The sequence below is a fragment of the Rhinoderma darwinii genome, chromosome 6 (genome assembly GCF_050947455.1).
Source record: "Rhinoderma darwinii isolate aRhiDar2 chromosome 6, aRhiDar2.hap1, whole genome shotgun sequence".
In the NCBI taxonomy this organism is placed as follows: Eukaryota; Metazoa; Chordata; class Amphibia; order Anura; family Rhinodermatidae; genus Rhinoderma; species Rhinoderma darwinii.
The window spans coordinates 115,506,756-115,527,950 of NC_134692.1; the positions used below are offsets into that span (position 1 = coordinate 115,506,756).

At 43.3% G+C, this 21,195-nt stretch overlaps 1 protein-coding gene across 1 annotated transcript in view; it reads left to right on the forward strand.

Moving 5' to 3' along the window:
- Window positions 1-1,198: 1,198 nt before the first annotated feature.
- The window catches only part of RSL1D1 (ribosomal L1 domain containing 1), a 28,243-nt gene continuing 8,246 nt past the window's right edge, over window positions 1,199-21,195 (forward strand). Inside the window, exons 1-3 of the mRNA XM_075830140.1 lie at window positions 1,199-1,307; window positions 18,096-18,235; window positions 20,591-20,729. Of these exons, the coding sequence (XP_075686255.1) occupies window positions 1,269-1,307; window positions 18,096-18,235; window positions 20,591-20,729 (318 nt within the window). The 5' untranslated portion in view covers window positions 1,199-1,268. The remainder of the gene's footprint in view (window positions 1,308-18,095; window positions 18,236-20,590; window positions 20,730-21,195) is intronic.

A 21,195-nucleotide genomic window follows, 5' to 3' on the forward strand; every position in this document is an offset into this window, starting at 1 on the left:
ACAGTACTGATCTGTAATACGGCCGCAGGCATGAGCCCTTATGGTAGAATGTGAACCTCAGCATATGCATGCACTGCGTGTTGTCACATAGATGGAGAGACTTGCTGCAAAAGAGAGGAGCCAAAGCTGTCCGCACCACACCTCCCAACCGTCCCAGATTCAGCGGGAAAGACCTGGATTTCGGATGCTGTCCCGGGTGGCCAGTGGTATGTCTCAGACTCCGGGTATCAACTGTACCTGCGTCCTCAGAACGCATATATGGACAGTGACGTCAGTGGCTCCTCCATAGCGGAATCCACTGCCAGAGAGTTGCCGATACTATGGCCAGAGGTTCTGCTCCTAGAGGGAATCCCTGACGTCACTGTCCAAATATGGACAGTAATGTCAGTGGCCCCTCCTGTAGCGGAATCCCCAGCCAGAGTGGTGCCGACGCTATTGGGGGGGGGGGGGGAATCACCATTTACCAGGATACTGTAGTGCTATCTACATGGGCACTGGCACTAAGAGCAGCTAAGGGGGCATTATACTGTATTGGGGTAGCTGTGGGGGCATTATAGTGTATGGTGGCAGCTAAGGTGGCATTATAGTGTATGGTGGCAGATAAGGGGCATTATAGTGTATGGTAGTAGATATGGGGCATTATACTGTATGGGGAATCTATATGGGCATTATACTGTATGGGGTGTCTGTGGGGCATTATAGTGTATGGAGGCAGCTGTGGGGGCATTATACTGTACAGGAGCAGCTATGGGGCATTATACTGTGTGGGGGCAATTATACTGTGTGGGGCATTATACTGTGTGGGGGCAGCTGTGGGGCCGGATTAGAGGGCTGGCTTTAAAAGGGGAAAACGTTTGCCACAGGCGCGCTACGCGCCGCACCGCACCGCACCGCTTCACCCTCTTTGCGACACTTGGAAGTTGGTAGATATGGTCCACACTAGTAGTTCATGGTCACGTCCTTTGCTCACCAGGACAGCTCATCGCCTATCTTTTATCTGCTGCATACGCGCCACCTATGGATTCTATAAGGAAGTGACACTGGTGGGATTCCTCTCGCTGCTATGTCACGTGGCACACCTTCCATACAGCACTCACTTCCGCTCGAGTCAGCTGCAGTGATAGTCACGTGGCACTCCCCCTCTCCATTTCCTCTGCGTCACTTCCTCAGCGACGCTGAATGTCTCGAAATAACTAATAAAGTTTCATTTGTCGCTAGAACGGTGCGCATGCGCGCTGTTCACTGCACTCACACGTGTGTACCGAAAGATGGCTGAGCCCGTGCAACATGGAGTGGACAGCGAGCAGGTGAGAGCCGCATTAATGATATCGCTGGACGGACCAGTGCGGGAATAGTTCCGTCCAGTCTTGTTACGTGGGAATGTGCTGCTCAGCCGTCATTGGCTCTGAACCCTGTGTCATATGATGTCGTATCTCCAGAGATATAACATAAGTAATGTGACCGGAAAATCTACAAGTTATCGATTATTGATGTCTGTGCTGGAAAATCAATAGGTTATGATTGTCAGAAATCTGCTCCATCGGCTGTAAATAGTTGTAGACTCTGAATGTCGTGCTAAAAACCCATTCTCATACATACTGTGTATGGCCCTTTAATGACCAGCATCCTGATGAGAGATTTGTCAAAACGCTAGTCGGATGCGGGTACAAGTTGTCCCATCTATAGGACATGTATCGATATGTCACACACTAAAACAAGCGCTTGTCCTATCTGGGATCGTAGGTCCTATTAGAGCTTATGGATGTCATGGAGGGAAGTCACCATCTCGAGACCCCCCCTCTATGCGCCAGAACAGAAATATGCTCTAAAAATAGTCTCCCGCTCTGTCGGATTAAACGTGATCGTGTATTACATTGTCGCCCATCCATTTGAATAGATGCTGTGTCATGGAAAGTTTCCTTGCTATTGAGTATAGAATAACCAAGTTCTTAAATGGGTTTTCCACTACCGGACAACTGATGACCAATCCACCGGATAGGTCATCATTATATGATCTGTGTGGGTCTGACACCCGGAACCCGCACCGATCGGCTGCCTGTGGCCATCGGTTGTGATTGCACAGTATGCAGTGTACGGAGTCGGAAGCAGTTGGCTCTGTACATTGCATAGCGGCTGTGCTGCAAAACTGCAGATCTGCTGCTATTCACTTGAATAGGAGGAGTACTGCTGCTATTCACTTGAATAGGAGCAGCACAGGCGCTATTCTGTGGCCGGAGCCATCTGCTTCCAGCGTTCACGTCCGGTGCAGCTGATCAGTGCGGAGTACGGCTGTCGGACCTGCACCGATCATACACAGATGAGCTATCTGGTGGATAGGTTATCAGTTGTCCAGTAGTGGACAACCCCTTTAAATCGGAAATCCAGTCAAAATACATGTGGGATAATCGCAATGGAGAAGTCTGTATCTTGGATTACCACTGATGTTCTATTGAGCTCAGACCCCCTTTGACAGTTCTCTGTCCTAGTACTCAATTCTAAGCAAATGACCAATGTTGACAGTTGCATCAACATCAGTTTTTTTTTGTCTCAACTGATTACAACTGATGCAAAAATGTATCAGTTGCCATCAGGCTTTTTCACGATTTTTACTACAAAAGCATCGGTTGTTATCAGTTGTCGTTAGTGGCCCTCAGTTTTTACCATCTGTTTTTAACATCAGTTTTTGCCACAATGGTCCACCAAAAAGGCAGTCTAAGGGACTGAAAATTTGCCAATTTTATCAGAGTGGTGCATAGCTTTTGATAGATGAGATACTTGTTGTGTATCATGTCAGGGCTCTCCTTCTCTGCTACGGCTTCCGCGCTACACTGAAGTCTGACACACCCACGTTGTAATGTCACGTTTGTTATTTTCAGTGCAGCGCCAAGGCCAAGAGAGAGAGCCCAGAAGGCAGCTGCTGTCCACACAGATCACAATTTCGATTCAGCCTTGTGAGCCTGCAAAGACACCAAACACTAGTCCTAACTTCAGAAAGTAGCTAGTTTTTGGCACCTTTACAGCCTACCCCACATCTCCTACCCACCCCACACAGGGATTGCTGTTTCTATTCACACAACAGGGTTCGGATGTCAGCCGTTGAAAACCGCCATCTAAGTCAGTTTTTGATGGCCGTTTTTCATCAGTTTTCTATCCGTTCCGTGTCCGTGTGTTCCTGTCTTGACACATTTTTTAAAGCAGATGAATTTCATGTTTAGACAATGCCGCCGTGCCCTCTGTAGATAATGCCACTGTGCCCTCTGTAGATAATGCCACGCATTAACCACACAGCTCAGTGGTTACACCTTTAGCAGAGTCCCTGTTGCCGACTCCGGCCGGGGATTCCGCTCCAGGAGGAGTCCCTGACGTCAATGTCCATATATGGACAGTAACCTCAGGGGTTTCGTCTTGGAGCGGAATCCCCGGCCAGATCTTTGGCAACGGGGATTCCGCTCAATCCGTAGCCACTGACGTCACTGTCCATATATGGACAGAGATGTCAAGGGCTTAGAAATGTAGAAAAAATCCTCAGCACATCCACATTTGAAAAAATATAAAAAGAGCTTTATTTGAACATAATGTTAAAACTCCAGAGGACGCGGGTAGGGCGAGTTACTGCTAACGCGTTTCGTGCAAAGTATTCTTACTCATAGGGCTATTAGTAAGAAAACTTTGTTCGAAGCGCATTAGCGGTAACACGCCCTACCCGCGTCCTCCGGAGTTTTAACATTATGTTCAAATAAAGCTCTTTTTAGATTTTTTCAAATGTGGATGTGCTGAGGATTTTTTTCTACATTTCTTCATTCTATTGGATCCTTGCCTGCCTGCAAGCCCCCTTTTCCGACTGCACTCCATCCGAGGAACTACAGATCCGGAAAAAAAAATTACCAAGTGAGCGCACACCTGTGGCTTTTTGCTATTTTTTTACTTTTTGCACTTCAAGGGCTTCCCCGAGCACAGCGCTTAAAGTAGCGCTGTGCTTGGGGAGTTTTCGGCGAGCGGAGCAGCTCCCTCTGCTCCTCCACTCTGAACTACTTCTGAAGTAGGTATCTGATGGTTCTCTGCTTCAGAATTGGGCTCAACTAAGCGGGACATACCACTGGCCGCCTTCCCGCTGGGTGCTGCTGGAAGGTGTATGCGGCAGCACCTATCGTTCATCCAGCCACAGTTAAAATAGATAGGTTACGTGCCGGACCCAAAAATGCTGCAGGTAACATTTTTAGATCCGGCTCCTGCACAGGTCCGGTGCTGTACGGAGCTACGCCTGTTGTACCTTGTGCCAGGACGGATCCCATAGAAAGCTATGGGATCCGTTCTAGCATCAGTTTCCCTTCGGCTGTTCTGCAACACGCCGGAGGGAAACTGACAGGTGTAACGCATATATGTGAACGGCCCCTAAGGGCCTGTTCACATCACTGTTGCCCTTCCGTTGAGGGTTCCGTTGGAGGTTTCCGTCGCGTTAACCACTCAACAGAAAGGCAAACTGAAACCTAAGTTTCCATTTCCCTCACCATTGATATCAATAGTGATGGGAACCCTGCTAATGGTTCCCATCTGTCACTATTGTGACTAGGTTCCGTAGTTCTTGACTGAACCAATAGCGCAGTCGACTGCGCTATTGATTCCATCAAAATGGCCAAAACCTGTCACAACGGTGACAGACGGAAACCACTAGCTAGGTTTCTGTCACCATTGAGTTCAGTGGTGAGGGAAACGGAAGCTGAGGTTTCAGTTTGCCTTTCCGCTGAGGGGTTAAACAGACGGAACCCCTCAGCAGAAAGCAACGGTGCTGTGAACACAGCCTGAGGCAGTTTTTTTCTGCCTGCAAAATACTCTGTGAACAAGGCCTAAGCCATTAGATTGGGGCCCTTTGTCAGCCCATCAGGCCCCCGCGAAGCGAACGCGTGATGCATTGTCATGGCAGTTGGGAACCTACTGAAGTCCTCCGCCTGGAGCATAGCTTAATAGATCGTTAAAAGTGCACTCATGCCTTGCAACACTGGGGTCCTGGGTTCGAATTCAACCATGGACAACATCTGCATGGAGTTTGTATGTCCCGTGTTTGCAGTGGTTTCCTCCCACACTCCAAAAACATACAGATAGGGAATTTAGATTGTGATCCCTACTGGGAATAGTGAGTAAGGGCAGCTTCTCTACAGTGCTACGGAGTATGTTGGCACTATATAAGTAACAGAAATAAATAAAAGTGCAGTACACTGCAATACGTAAGATCGGATACTCAAGTCCCCTAGTGGTACAAAAAAAAAGTGAAAATAATTTTAATAATGATTTTTTTTTAACAATATACAGTAAAATAAATAATGAAAGCTAAATAAAATTGTTTACAAAAAAACAATTTAAAAATTGGTATTGCTACATCTGTAAAAGTTTAAATTATTACAATATTTATTCCAATCGGTGAATGCCAGAATTGCCGTTTTTTTTTTTGGTCACCTTGCCTCCCAATTTTTTTTTTAATAAAGTCATGTGTGCCCCAAAATGGTACCAATAAAAAGGTAATAGAGCTCGCCCTGCAATAAACAATCCTTCATGCCGCTGGATGGAAAAATTAAAAAAGTTATTAGGCTCACACTATGGCTACTCAAAAAATAAAAAAAATTTATTTTGTAAAAGTAGTAAAACATAAAGAAAACGATATTAATTTGGTATTCCGGTATTTATATTGACCTGCAGAATAAAGGTAACATGTCATATATACTGCATGTTGAACGTCATAAAATCAAAGCCCAAAAAACAATGGAGGAATTGCTGTTTTTTCCTATTCCACTGCACAAAATAAGTTCAAAACGTTTTTCATTACTTGGTACATTAAAGAGGCTCTGTCACCAGATTAAAAATGCCCTATCTCCTACATCAGTTTATCGGCGCTGGAATGTAGTTACTAGCAATGTGTTTTCATTTTAAAAACGATCTTTTTTTAACCAAGTTATGACCTTTAGAACATTTATGCAAATGAGGTTCTTAATACCCAACTGGGCGTTTTTTAATTTTCAACCAAGTGGGCGTATGACAAAGAGGTGCATGACGCTGGCCAATCCGCATCATACACCTCTCTGCCTTACACCCAAGCTAGATTCACTGAGCAGCGTGATCTCGCGAGACCGCGCTGCTCAGAGAATCAAGCTTGGGTGTAAGGCAGAGAGGTGTATGATGCGGATTGGCCAGCGTCATGCACCTCTTTGTCATACGCCCACTTGGTTGAAAATTAAAAAGTGTCCAGTAGGGCATTAAGATCCTCATTTGCATAAATGTTCTAAAGGTCATAACTTGGTTAAAAAAAGATTGTTTTTAAAATGAAAACACATTGCTAGTAACTACATTCCAGCGCCGATAAACTGATGTAGGAGATAGGGCATTTTTAACCCCTTAAGGACGCAGCCTAGTTTGGGCCTTAAGGCTCAGAGCCCATTTTTCAAATCTGACATATTTCCCTTTATGTGGTAATAACGTCGGAATGCTTAAACCTATCCAAGCGATTCTGAGATTGTTTTCTCGTGACACATTGGGCTTCATGTTTGTGGTAAAATTTGGTCGATATATTCAGTGTTTATTGGTGAAAAATTGCAAAATTTGGAAAAAATAGCATTTTAAAAACTAGACCCCTCAAAGTATTCAAAACAGCATTTAGAAAGTTTTTTAACCCTTCAGGCATTTCACAAGAAATAAAGCAAAGTGGAGGTAACATTTGCAAATTTCATTTTTCTTTCTGAATTTCAATTTTATTCAATTTTTTTTCTGTAAGGTTATGTGCACACACACTAATTACGTCCGTAATTGACGGACGTATTTCGGCCGCAAGTAGTGGACCGAACTCAGTGCAGGGAGCCGGGCTCCTAGCATCATACTTATGTACGATGCTAGGAGTCCCTGCCTCTCCGTGGAACTACTGTCCCGTACTGAAAACATGATTACAGTACGGGACAGTTGTCCTGCAGAGAGGCAGGGACTCCTAGCATCGTATATAACTATGATGCTAGGAGCCCGGCTCCCTGCACTGTGTTCGGTCCGGTACTTGCGGCCGAAATACGTCCGTCAATTACGGACGTAATTAGTGTGTGTGCACATACCCTTACACAGAAGGTTTTACCAGAGAAACACTGCTAAATATGTATTGTCCAGATTCTGCAGTTTTTAGAAATGTCCCACATGTGTCTCTAGTGCGCTCATGGACTAAAACACAAGCCCTAGAAGCAAAGAAGCACCTAGTGCATTCTGAGGCCTCTTTTTTATTAGAATATATTTTAGGCAGCATGCAAGGTTTGAAGAGGTGTTGAGGTACCAAAACAGTAGGAATCCCTGAATAGTGACCCCATTTTGGAAACTACACCCCTCAAGGAATTCATTTATGGTTGTTGTTACCATTTTGACCGCACAGTTTTTTCACAGCACCTATTTGAATTGGGCTGTGAAATGAAAAAAATTAATTTTTTTCCAATAAGATGTCATTTTTTATCAAAATTTCTTATTTTCACAGGGAACAAAATACCCCATTTTGTTGCCCAATTTCTCCTGAGTGCATCAATACCCCATTTGTGGCGATAAACTGCAGTTTGGGCCCATGGGAGGCCTCAGAAGTGAAGTAGTGCTGTGTGTTCTTTGGAGTGCAGATTTTGCTGGTTTTCGGGTGCCATGTGGCATTTGCAGAGACCCAGAGGTATCAAAGCAATGGAAACCCACCAGAAGTGAGCCCATTTTGGAAACTACACCCCTCAAGGAATTCATTAATGGGTAATGTGACCATTTAGACACCATAGTTTCTTCACAGAACTTATTTGAATTGGGCTGGGAATTAAAAAAAAATAATATTTTTTCCAATAATATGTCGTTTTAGCTCAAAAATTCTTATTTTCACAAGAAATAAAATACTACATTTTGTTGCCCAATTTGTCCTGAGTGCGGCAATACCCCATTTGTGGTGATAAACTGCCGTTTGGGCTCATGGGAGGGCTCAGAAGGAAAAGAGCGCTATTTGTTCTTTGGAGTCAAGATTTTGCTGGATTGGTTTTCGGGTGCCATGTGGCATTTGCAGAGCCCCAGAGGTATCAAAGCAATGGAAACCCACCAGAAGTTACCCCATTTTGGAAACTACACCCCTCAAGGAATTCATTTATGGGTGTTGTGACCATTTTGACCCCATAGTTTTTTTCACAGAACTTATTTGAATTGGGCTGGGAATTAAAACAAAATTAATTTTTTCCAATAATATGTAGTTTTGGCTGAAAATTTCTTATTTTCACAAGAAATAAAATATCCCATTATGTTGCGCAATTTGTCCTGAGTGCAGCAATACCCCGTTTGTGGTGATAAACTGCCGTTTGGGCCCATGGGAGGGCTCAGAAGGAAAGGACCACCATTTGGCCTACTGGGGATTTTCTGGTGCGAAGTCATGTGAAGCCCCAGTACAGTTGAAACCCGCAAGAAGTGACCTCGTTTTAAAAACTACACCCTTAAGGCATTTTGACCGGAGAGATACACCCCATAAACTGTAATGTGGGTTCTCCCGGGTATGGCAATACCCTACATGTGGCTGTTATCAGCTACCTGGGCACACAGCAGGGCTCAGAGGGGAAAGACGAGGGGGGATAAGCTGTGTGGAGTGCATCAGGGTAAGTAAAATTGGGGTAAATTATAAATCAAGGGATGTATGATAAATTGTAAAACACTCTTTCATACAGAGCTCTGGTTTTTCGGGACACGCGTTACATTGATATATTGTGTCCTCCCTTATACCCCTCTTATAGCAGACTTTGCACCTCTTTTGACTTTTTCCCTTCTTGCCAGTTTGGGGAACTTCTCCTGGAAAGTGTTGCCGCCTTGGTACGATGCGTGTGGCCTCGCTTCCAGAAGTACTGGGTGCCCCCCCCCCCCTTCCTGGTCCCTAAAGATTAGGTTCTTGATAACCACCTCTTGAAATTCCAGGAAAGTTCCCCCCTGGCCTGTACATCGACGTAGCATGTACACATTGTACAATGCCGTCTGTATGATGTGCACGGCCAGCTTCTTATACCGCATGGCGCTGTAGGGCTTCAGGACTTGATCTGACAAGTCCACCCCTCTCATGTACCTATTGTAGTCCAGGATGCAGTCTGGTTTGGGCGTCTCTGTACTGGTACCTCGTACAGGTACATGGGTACTGGTGTGACATCTCTCTTGTCCTTGTACTTGACACACAATATGTTGCTGCTAGAATGTGCCCTGCGCTCACCCCTTCTGAGTGTTTGCCCTGCAGAGTCTTAGGGAGGCCTCAAAGATTTCTTCTAGCAGTGCCGCATGCCACAGGACTGGAAGCGAGGCAGTTGAAGAGTGGGACGCTGGTATAAAAATTATCCAGGTAGAGGTGGTAACCCTGGTCCAGCAGTGGGTGCACCAAATCCCACACAATTTTTGCATTAACTCCCAGTAAGGGGGGGCATTCTGGGGGCTGAATACTGCTGTCCTTCCCTTCATATATCCTAAACCTGTAGGTATACCCGGATGCACTCTCGCACAGCTTATACATCTTCACCCAATACCTTGCCTTCTTAACCGGCAGGTACTTGCAGGTACCCTCCCTTTAAAATCCACCAAGGACTCATCAATAGAAATACACTTCTCGGGGGTGTATGCTTGGGAAAACCGGGCACTGAAACGGTCTAATAGGGGTCTCCGTTTATACAAACGGTCAAAACTGGGGTCATCTCGGGGTGGGCACGGCTCCTTATCAGTATAATGTAAGAAGTGAAGTATTGCCTAATTTATTTATTTTTTTAGGTTCCAGTTCAGTTCTGAAGTTGCTTTGAGGGGCCCATATATTAGAAACCCCTATGATACACCACATTTTAGAAACTAGACCCCTCAAAGTATTCACAACAGCATTTAGAAAGTTTATGAACCCTTTAGGTGTTTCACAGAAATTTAGAGCAAAGTAGAGGTGACATTAACATTTTTTTTTGTCAGAAAATCCTCTTTATACCATTTTTTTTATAACACAAAAGGTTTTACCAGAGAAACGCAACTTAATACTTATTGCCCAGATTCTGCAGTTTTGAGAAATATCCCACATGTGGCCCTAGTGGGGTAATGGACTGAAGCGCCGGCCTCCGAAGCAAAGGAGCACCCAGTGGATTTTGGGCCTCCTTTTTTATTAGGCACCATGTCCGGTTTGAAGAGGTCTTGTGGTGCCAAAACATTGGGAACCCCCCAAAAGTGACCCCATTTTGAAAACTAGACCCCTTGAGGAATTCATTGCAGTTTTCATGTCATGCATGCGGCTTTTTGATCAGTTTTTATTCTACTTTTAGGTGGCGTGGTGACTAAAAAACAGCAATTCTACTATTGTTTTTTTATTCTATTTTTTTTACAGCGTGCACCGTGCGCTATAAATGACATATTCACTTTATTCTGCGGGGCGATACGATTACGGCGATACCAGATGTTTATAGGTTTTTTTTATGTCTTATGGCGTTTGCACAATAAAATACTTTTTGTAAAAAATCATTCACTCTTTGTGTTACCTTATTCTAAGCGCCATAACGTTTTTATTTTTCCATCAATAAAGCCGTGCAAGGACTTATTTTTTGCGTAACGAACTGTAGTTTCGATCAGTACCATTTTTCGGTACATGCGACTTTTTGATCTCTTTTTATTCAATTTTTTGGGAGGTGAAGTAACCAAACAATTGTGATTCTGGTACGGTTTATTATTATTTTCATTTACGGCATTCACCGCGCGGGATAAATAACGAAATAATTTTGTAGTTCAGGCCGTTACGGACGCGGCGATACCAATTATGTATAGTTTATTTGTTTGTTTATATATTTTTATTAATAATAAAGGACTGATAAGGGAAAAAGGGGGATTTTTACTTTTATTACTTTTAAAACTTTTATTTTCTTATTTTTACACATCTTTTTTTAACTTTTTTTTTACTTTATTACTTTGTCCCACTAGGGGACTTGAGGGCAGGAGGCCCTGATCGCTATTCTAATACACTGCACTACATGCGTAGTGCAGTGTATTAGAGCTGTCAGCTACTCACTGACAGCAAGCATAGTGGGTCCTGATGTTGTCAGGACCCACTAGGCTTCCGTCGATGGCAGAGCCGGACGCCATTGTTTGGTGTCCGGTTGCCATAGTCACCATCGCCGGCCGCTATCGCGTAGCAGGCCGGCGATGGTAGCTTAACCCCTAAAAAGCCGTGATCACTATTGAACACTGCTTTTAAGGGGTTAATCAGCGGGGACACATCGATGGGCGGCACACGGAAGCCACTAGGATCCGTGTTTCGCTGTCCACGGAATGGAAACTGTCGTGTGCATTATTCTGTCTGTTTTGATGTGCACAAAGAATGTGTCCCTAAAAGGACTACTCCTCGGTGAGTGCCGCAGCAGTTTCTCTTCGTTTCGAAAGTATTCATATGTAAGTGTTCTGAGGAGGAACCAGGTCATGGATAATTTATATATACCAGTGCAAACAGTGTGTTGCCCATCACAAGCGACTCTTGGTTCATTATTCATGATACTATCTCGTTTTGTTGCCAAATACCAAAGCAATGCTTGCTGTGATTTAAAAAAAAAAAAAAAGGCCAATGTGTAAAAAACAAAACGCAAGACAAAATAAAAAGCGAGCTACGAATAATGCACTGTGTGAATTCTGTACTTCAGCATTGACTTCCAGCTAACCTCTTGGCGCAGCATTTTTTGCAGCAAAAAAAAAAAAATGGCATTTTTCCTAAAAATAAATAAAATCAAATGCTGTGTGTGAAGTCAGCCTTAACCCCTTAAGGACGCAGCCTAGTTTTGGCCTTAAGGCTCAGAGCCCATTTTTCAAATCTGACATATTTCACTTTATGTGGTAATAACGTGGGAATGCTTAAACCTACCCAAGCGATTCTGAGATTGTTTTCTCGTGACACATTGGGCTTCATGTTCGTGGTAAAATTTGGTCGATATATTCAGTGTTTATTGGTGAAAAATTGCAAAATTTAGAGAAAATGTTGAAAAAATAGCATTTTTCAGAATTGAAATGCATCTGCTTGTAAAACAGACGGTTATACCACCCACAATAGTCACTAGTTCACATTTCCCATATGTCTACTTTAGATTGGCATCGTTTTTTGAACATTCTTTTATTTTTCTTGGACGTTACAAGGCTTAGAACATAAGCTGCAATTTCTCATATCTTTAAGAAAATGTCAAATGCCGTTTATTTAAGGTACCTGTTCAGCTCTGAAGTGGCTTTGAGGGGCCTATGTATTAGAAACCCTGATAAAACACCCCATTTTAAAAACTAGACCCCTCAAAGTATTCAAAACAGCATTTAGAAAGTTTTTTAACCCTTCAGGCATTTCACAGGAATTAAAGCAAAGTGGAGGTGAACTTTGCAAATTTCATTTTTCTTGCGGAATTTCAATTTTATTCATTTTTTTTTCTGTAACACAGAAGGTTTTACCAGAGAAACACTACTAAATATGTATTGTCCAGATTCTGCAGTTTTTAGAAATGTCCCACATGTGGCCCTACTGCGCTCGTGGACTAAAAGACAAGCCCTAGAAGCAAAGAAGCACCTAGTGCATTTTGAGTCCTCTTTTTTATTAGAATATATTTTAGGCAGCATGCCGGGTTTGAAGAGGTGTTGAGGTGCCAAAACAGTAGGAATCCCCCAATAGTGAGCCCATTTTGGAAACTACACCCCTCAAGGAATTCATTTATGGTTGTTGTTACCATTTTGACCACACAGTTTTTTCACAGCACCTATTTGAATTGGGCTGTGAAATGAAAAAAATTTAATTTTTTCCAATAAAATGTCATTTGTGATCAAAATTTCTTATTTTCACAGGGAACAAAATACCCCATTTGGTTGCCCAATTTGTCCTTAGTGTGGCAATACCCCATTTGTGGTGATAAACTGCCGTTTGGGCCCATGGGAGGGCTCAGAAGGAAAGGAGCGCTATATGTTTGTTGGAGTCCAGATTTTGCTGGATTGGTTTTCGGGTGCCATGTCGCATTTGCAGAGCCTCAGGGGTATCAAAGCAATGGAAACCCACCAAAAGTGACCCCATTTTGGAAACTACACCCCTCAAGGAATTCATTTATGGTTGTTGTTAGCATTTTGAGCACACAGTTTTTTCACAGCACCTATTTCAATTGGGCTGTGACATTAAAAAAATTACATTTTTTCCAATAAGATGTAATTTTTTAGCAAAATTTCTTATTTTCACAGGGAACAAAATGCTCAATTTTGTTTCCCAATTTCTCCTGAGTGCAGCAATACCCCATTTGTGGCAATAAACTGCCGTTTGGGCCCATGGGAGGCCTCAGAATGGAAGGAGCGCTGTGTGTTCTTTGGAGTCCAGATTTTGATGGATTGGTTTTCGGCTGCCATGTCGCATTTGCAGAGCCCCAGAGGTATCAAAGCAATGGAAACCCACCAGAAGTGACCCCATTTTGGAAACTACACCCCTCAAGGAATTCATTTATGGGTAATGTGACCATTTAGACCCCATAGTTTCTTCACAGAACTTATTTGAATTGGGCTGGGAATTAAAAAAAAAAATATTTTTTCCAATAATATGTCATTTTAGCTCAAAAATTCTTATTTTCACAAGAAATAAAATACTCCATTTTGTTGCCCAATTTGTCCTGAGTGCGGCAATACCCCATTTGTGGTGATAAACTGCCGTTTGGGCCCATGGGAGGGCTCAGAAGGAAAGGAGCGCTGTGTGTTCTTTGGAGTCCAGATTTTGCTGGATTGGTTTTCGGGTGCCATGTCGCATTTGCAGAGCCCCAGAGGTATCAAATCAATAGAAACCAATCACAAATGACCCCATTTTGGAAACTACACCCCTCAAGGAATTCATTTATGGGTGTTGTGACTATTTTGACCCCATAGTTTTTTCACTGAATTAATTTGAATTGGGCTGGGAATGAAAACAAAATTATTTTTTTCAAATAATATGTAGTTTTGGCTGAAAATTTCTTATTTTCACAAGAAACAAAATACCCCATTCTGTTGCGCAATTTGTTCTGAGGGCCGCAATACCCCATTTGTTGTGATAAACTGCCGTTTGGGCCCATGGGAGGGCTCAGAAGGAAAGGACCACCATTTGGCCTACTGGGGATTTTCTAGTGCGAAGTAATGTATGCAGAAGCACCTGAGGTACCAGTACAGTTGAAACCCGCAAGAAGTGACCCCGTTTTAAAAACTACACCCTTAAGGCATTCATCTAGAGGTGTAGTGAGCATTTTGACCGGAGACCTACACCCCATAGACTGTAATGTGGGTTCTCCCGGGTATGGCAATACCCTACATGTGGCTGTTATCAGCTGCCTGGGCACACAGCAGGGCTCAGAGGGGAAAGACGAGGGGGGATAAGCTGTGTGGAGTGCATCAGGGTAAGTAAAATTGGGGTAAATTATAAACCAAGGGATGTATGATAAATTTTAAAACACTCTTTCATACAGAGCTCTGGTTATTCGGGACACGTGTCACATTGATATATTGTGTCATCCCTTATCGCCCTCTTATAGCAGACTTTGCACCTCTTTTGACTTTTTCCCTTCTTGCCAGTTTGGGGAACTTCCCCTGGAAAGTGTTGCCGCCCTGGTACGATGCGTGTGGGCTCGCTTCCAGAACTACTGGGTGCCCCCCCTTCTTGGTCACTAAAGATTAGGTTCTTGATAATCACCTCTTGAAATTCCAGGAAAGTTCCCGTCTGGCCTGCACATCGACGTAGCACGTACGCATTGTACAAAGCCATCTGTATGATGTGCACGGCCAGCTTCTTATACCACACCGCATAGCGCTGTAGGGCTTCAGGATTTGATCTGACAAGTCCATCCCTCCCATGTACCTATTGTAGTCTAGGATGCAGTCTGGTTTGGGGGTGGCCTTTCCTTCATATATCCTAAACCTGTAGGTATACCCTGATGCACTCTCGCAGCTTATACATCTTCACTCCATACCTTGCCCTCTTACCCGGCAGGTACTCGAGGAATTGAACCCTCCCTTTAAAATGTACCCGGGACTCATCAATAGAAATACACTTCTCGGGGGTGTATGCTGGGGAAAACCGGGCACTGGAACGGTCTAATAGGGGTCTCCGTTTATACAAACGGTCAAAACTGGGGTCATCTCGGGGTGGGCACGGCTCATTATCAGTATAATGTAAGAAGCAAAGTATTGCCTCATTTATTTATTTTTTTAGGTTCCAGTTCAGTTCTGAAGTTGCTTTGAGGGGCCCATATATTAGAAACCCCTATGAAATACCCCATTTTAGAAACTAGACCCCTCAAAGTATTCACAACAACATTTAGAAAGTTTATGAACCCTTTAGGTGTTTCACAAAAATTTAGAGCAAAGTAGAGGTGAAATTGACTTTTTTTTTTTTTTTGTCAGAAAATCCTCTTTATACCATTTTTTTTATAACACAAAAGGATTTATCAGTGAAACGCAACTTAATACGTATTGCCCAGATTCTGCAGTTTTGAGAAATATCCCACATGTGGCCCTCGGGCGGTAATGGACTGAAGCAACGGCCTCCGAAGCGAAGGAGCACCTAGTGGATTTTGAGGCCTCTTTTTTATTAGGCACCATGTCCGGTTTGAAGAGGTCTTGTGGTGCCAAAACATTGGGAACCCCCCAAAAGTGACCCCAATTTGGAAACTACACCCCTTGAGGAATCCATTGTAGTTTTCTTCGGGTGCATGCGGCTTTTTGATCAGTTTTTATTCTATTTTTAAGTGGCGTGGTGACTAAAAAACAGCAATTCTACTATTGTTTTTTTATTCTTTTTTTTTTACTGCGTGCACCGTGCGCTATAAATGACATATTCACTTTATTCTGCGTGGCGATACGATTACGGCGATACCAGATGTTTATAGTTTTTTTTTATGTCTTATGGCGTTTGCACAATAAAATACGTTTTGTAAACAATCATTCACTTTTTGTGTTACCTTATTCTAAGAGCCAGAACGTTTTTATTTTTCAATCAATCAAGACGTGCGAGGACTTATTTTTTGCGTAACGAACTGTAGTTTCGATCAGTACCATTTTTAGGTACATGCGACTTTTTGATCTCTTTTTATTCCATTTTTTGTGAGGTGAAGTGACCAAAGAATTGTGATTGTGGGACGGTTTATTATTATTTTATTTTACGGCGTTCATCGTGCGGGATAAATAACGAAATAGTTTTGTAGTTCAGGCCGTTACGGACGCGGCGATACCAATTATGTATAGTTAATTTGTTTGTTTATATATTTTTATTAATAATAAAGGACTGATAAGGGAAAAAGGGGGATTTTTACTTTTATTACTTTTAAATCTTTTATTTTCTTATTTTTACACATCTTTTTTTAACTTTTTTTTTACTTTATTACTTTGTCCCACTAGGGGACATGAGAGCAGGAGGCCCTGATCGCTATTCTAATACACTGCACTACATGCGTAGTGCAGTGTATTAGAACTGTCAGCTACTCACTGACAGCAAGCATAGTGGGTCCTGACGTTGTCAGGACCCACTAGGCTTCCGTCTATGGCATAGCCGGACGCCATTGTTTGGTGTCCGGTTGCCATAGTCACCATCGCCGGCCGCTATCGCGTAGCAGGCCGGCGATGGCAGCTTAACCCCTAAAAAGCCGCGATCTCTATAGAACGCGGCTTTTAAGGGGTTAATCGGCGGGGACACAGCGATCGGTCCCCGCTGTAGGAGCTGTGACAGCTGCTGAACAAGACAGCAGCGTCACAGCTCCTGTATGTGTCGGGAGGACGGCCGAAACGGCCGTTACTCCCGTGACGTACTATTACGTCATGGAGCGCGAACGATACAGCTGCCATGACGTAATAGTACGTCAAGGAGCGGGAAGGGGTTAAAGAGGCTCTGTCACCAGATTTTGCAGCCCCTATCTGCTATTGCAGCAGATCGGCGCTGCAATGTAGATAAGAGTAACGTTTTTATGTTTAAAAAACGAGCATTTTTGGCCAAGTTATGACCATTTTTATATTTATGCAAATGAGGCTTCCAAAAGTACAACTGGGCGTGTTTACAGTAAAAGTCCAACTGGGCGTGTATTATGTGCGTACATCGGGGCGTGTTTACTTCTTTTACTAGCTGGGCGTTAGGAATGGGAATGTATGATGCTGACGAATCAGCGTCATCCACTTCTGTTCGTTAACACCCAGCTTCTGGCAGTGCAGACACACAGCGTGTTCTCGAGAGATCACACTGTGACGTCACTCACTTCCTGCCCCAGGTCCTGCATCGTGTCGGCCACATCGGCACCAGAGGCTACTGTTGATTCTGCAGCAGCATCAGCGTTTGCAGGTAAGTAGCTACATCGACTTACCTGCAAACGCCGATGCTGCTGCAGAATCAACTGTAGCCTCTGGTGCCGATGTGTCCTCGCTCGTCCGACACGATGCAGGACCTGGGGCAGGAAGTGAGTTATGTCACAGCGTGATCTCTCGAGAACACGCTGTGTGTCTGCACTGCCAGAAGCTGGGCGTTCTGAAGAGAAGTGGATGATACTTCTCGTCAGAACGCCCAGCTAGTAAAAGTAGTAAACACGCCCCGATGTACGCACATAATACACGCCCACTTGGACTTTTACTTTAAACACACCCACTTGGACTTTTGCAAGCCTCATTTGCATAAATACAAAAATGGTCATAACTTGGCCAAAAATGCTCGTTTTTTAAAAATAAAAACGGTATTCTTATCTACATTGCTTCGCCGATCTGCTGCAATATCAGATAGGGGTTGCAAAATCTGGTGACAGAGCCTCTTTAATGTGTACGGTCATTTAGTCAATAAAAAAAGAAACCCTTCGGATGTGTCAGAAATTCTTATCGGGGTTCTGTGCATCGTGACCCTCACTGATGGCTAAAAAGAAGCTATGACACTCTGCGGAGCTTGCGTCAGCCCGTCGTGGCGAAGTTTGGGAGATGCGACAGTAGTGCTACCTCCTTTTGGACCATCTTATGCTACAGATAATGGACTGATCCAGTGGTGAAGCCTTCAGGGCTCCTTTTGCCACTTAATCTGCTTGACATAGAGCTCTGATAAAGACAAACTTTAACACTTTTTTCCTTTCTTCTTTCAGGTTAAGAAGGCAACCAAGGCCCTGCTCGCTTACCATAAAACCAAGAAGGGTGGCAATTCATTGCTCTTAAATGAGCATGAGCGGATATCATTATTAGTTACTGTATGGAAAATTCCAAGCAAGGCACAAGTGATTAACATGTAAGCTCATATGGCCGCTTACCAGGCCACCTTTTATTTATTAGTTATAGTGAATCTCCATTCATGAAATATTTTTTGGGGAATATTTGAGTCAGCCCCCAGCATGAAGCCAATTTTTTTCTTTAAATGTATTTGGGCATGTAACTTTAACCCGTTAGTGACCGGCCCATCGTCTTTTTACGTCGGTCACTAACGGGCCTTATTCCAATGCCATAGACTTTTTATGTCGCGGCATCGGAATAAGTAAACAGAGCAGGGAGCTGTCAAATCTCCCTGCTCTCAGCTGCCAGAGGCAGCTGAGGGCTGGGAGCGGCCCTGCTCTGCCGGGTGAGATTGATATTAGTATCGATCTCACCCGTTTAACCCCTGAGATGCGGTGCATAATAGCGTGCACCGCATCTGAGTGGTTTTGGAGAGAGGGAGGGAGCTCCCTCTCTCTCCCACCGACACCCAGAGATACGATCGCCGAGTGTCTGTGTCTCCCACGGCAGCCGGGGGCCTAATAAAGGCCCCCAGGTCTGCCTGTAATGAATGCCTGCTCGATCATGCCGCAGGCATGACCTAGCAGATGCCTGTCCGTTTTAAACGGACAGGCAGTATTACACTGCAATACAAAAGTATTGCAGTGTATTATAAATGCGATCGCAGAATCGCATATTATAGTTCCCTAGTGGGACTAGTAAAAAAGTGAAAAAAGAGTTTAATAAAGTTAATTTTAAAAAAATTTGAAAAAAAAATGAAAAACCCAGCTTTTCCCCTTACAAACTGCTTTATTATTAAAAAAACAAAATAAAGTTAAAAAGTTACACATATTTGGTATCGCCGCGTCCGTAACGACCCCGACTATAAATCTATTACATTATTTAACCCGCACGGTGAACGCCGTAAAAAATTTAATAAAAAAACTATGGAAAAATTGCTGTTTTCTGTGAATCCTGACTTTAAAAAAATGTGATAAAAAGTGATCAAAGTCGCATCTACTCCAAAATGGTACCAATAAAAACTACAAGTCTTCCCGCAAAAAAAAAGCCCTCCTATAACCGCATCGGCGAAAAAATAAAAACGTTACGGCTCTTCAAATATGGAGACACAAAAACAAATAATTTTGAAAAAAAAGCGTTTTTACTGTGTAAAAGTAGTAAAACGTACAAAAACTATACAAATTTGGTATCGTTGCAATCGTAACAAGCCGCTGTATAAAGTTATTGTGTTATTTATATCACACGGTAAACGGCGTAGATTTAAGACGCGAAAAAGAGTGGCAAAATTTCAGGTTTTTTTCTATTTCCCCCCAAATAAAAGTTAATCAATAAATAATATGTCCCCCAAAATGGTGCTATTAAAAAATACAACTTGTCCCGCAAAAAACAAGACCTTACACAGCTATGTCGACGCAAAAATAAAAAGGTTATAGCTCTTGGAATGCGACGATGGAAAAACTTAACAAATGGCTTAGTCATTAAGGTTTAAAATAGGCTGGTCATTAAGGGGTTAACCTAGAAGTTGGTATGTAACCGCATCTATATTCCGCTATTTTAGCAACTGTAGGCCTCAGCCGCTCGGGCAGCCGTTCTATATCCTGTTTCACACAAGTACGGACTTAGATTCACACGAAGATTTTTGCAGGCAGAAAATTCCGTTTGGAATTTTGAGGCAGATTTTCATCTTCCTGCACGCCGTTTGCCGCATTTTTCGCGGCGTTTTCCACTCGTGCCAATTGAGTGCTATCGGTAAAAACGCCACGAAATATGCTTTCTCTACCTCCCATTGTTGTCAATGGGAGGTCAGAGGTGTAAACGCCCGAAGATAGGGCATGTTGCTTCTTTTCACCGCGAGCGTTTTTTACTGCTCGCGGTAAAAAAAACGCATCCGCCTCCCATTGAAATCAATGGGAGGCGTTTTTTGGCGCGTTTTCCAACGCGGTTTCCGCGTCAAAAAACGTGACAACTCCGTATGAACAGGGCCTTACATTCCGCTCTTTTTTTTTTTTTTCGGGCAGTCACTATATTGTTCTGCCTAATTTATGATGTTAGGCAATAGGCGGAATGTTCCTCAGCTTAGAGGTTTCTAAGTTACGGTGGTGGAGATCAAAATGTATATACAAAAAGAACATTATTTGGGCACTTAATTGGGCACTTAATGTCTATATGATGTCACTGGAATCGCCTTTTAAAGACCTAACTCTAGACAACACTAATCGCCAGTAGTACAAAGAAGAACCGTGTTGTTGTCTATGATGGTCCATAGTTTTTGAGTTCTCCTAGCATCAGATTTGTGAAATTGTTATGCACTCCAAAATATACAGTTCAGGTGATATTCATTTACACAATAGTATAAATTTTTCTTCTACTGCAGTCGTCTTCCTCGTGAGATTCGACCGGATACATGTGACGTTTGCCTCTTCACCAGAGATGAACCAAACATGTCAGTTGAACAGACGGAAAAGTTTTACAAAAAATTGCTCAGTCAGCATGGAGTCACACAGATAACTGAGGTAAATAGATGTACAATGTTAGAGAGCTGTACAAAAATAAGAACATGGCGCCAAAAATAACGGGGTCCTTCCTACGGAATGGAGACCATTACAGAAAAAAAAGCTACTCTAGAATCGGGTCAGGCAGGAGTTACGCTGCCAGTCTTTTTTGGAGGAGTACAGGTTTTCCATAAAGTGTAGCTAAACGTTTTACAAACTTCTGACATGTCATAGTGACATGTCAGAAGTTTGGATTGGTGGGGGTCCGAGCACTGAGACCCCCACCAATCGCTAGAACAAAGCAGCTGAAGCCCTCGTGTGAGCGCTCAGGCGTTTCATGTCTGTTCGGCCTTTTCCGGAAATAAATGTATCGGAGTACGGACTCAATAGAAAGTCTATGAGCCCGTACTGCGATACATCAGCTTTCCGGAAAAACCCGAACAGACACGAAGCGGCTGAGCGCTCACTATGACATGTCGGAAGTTTG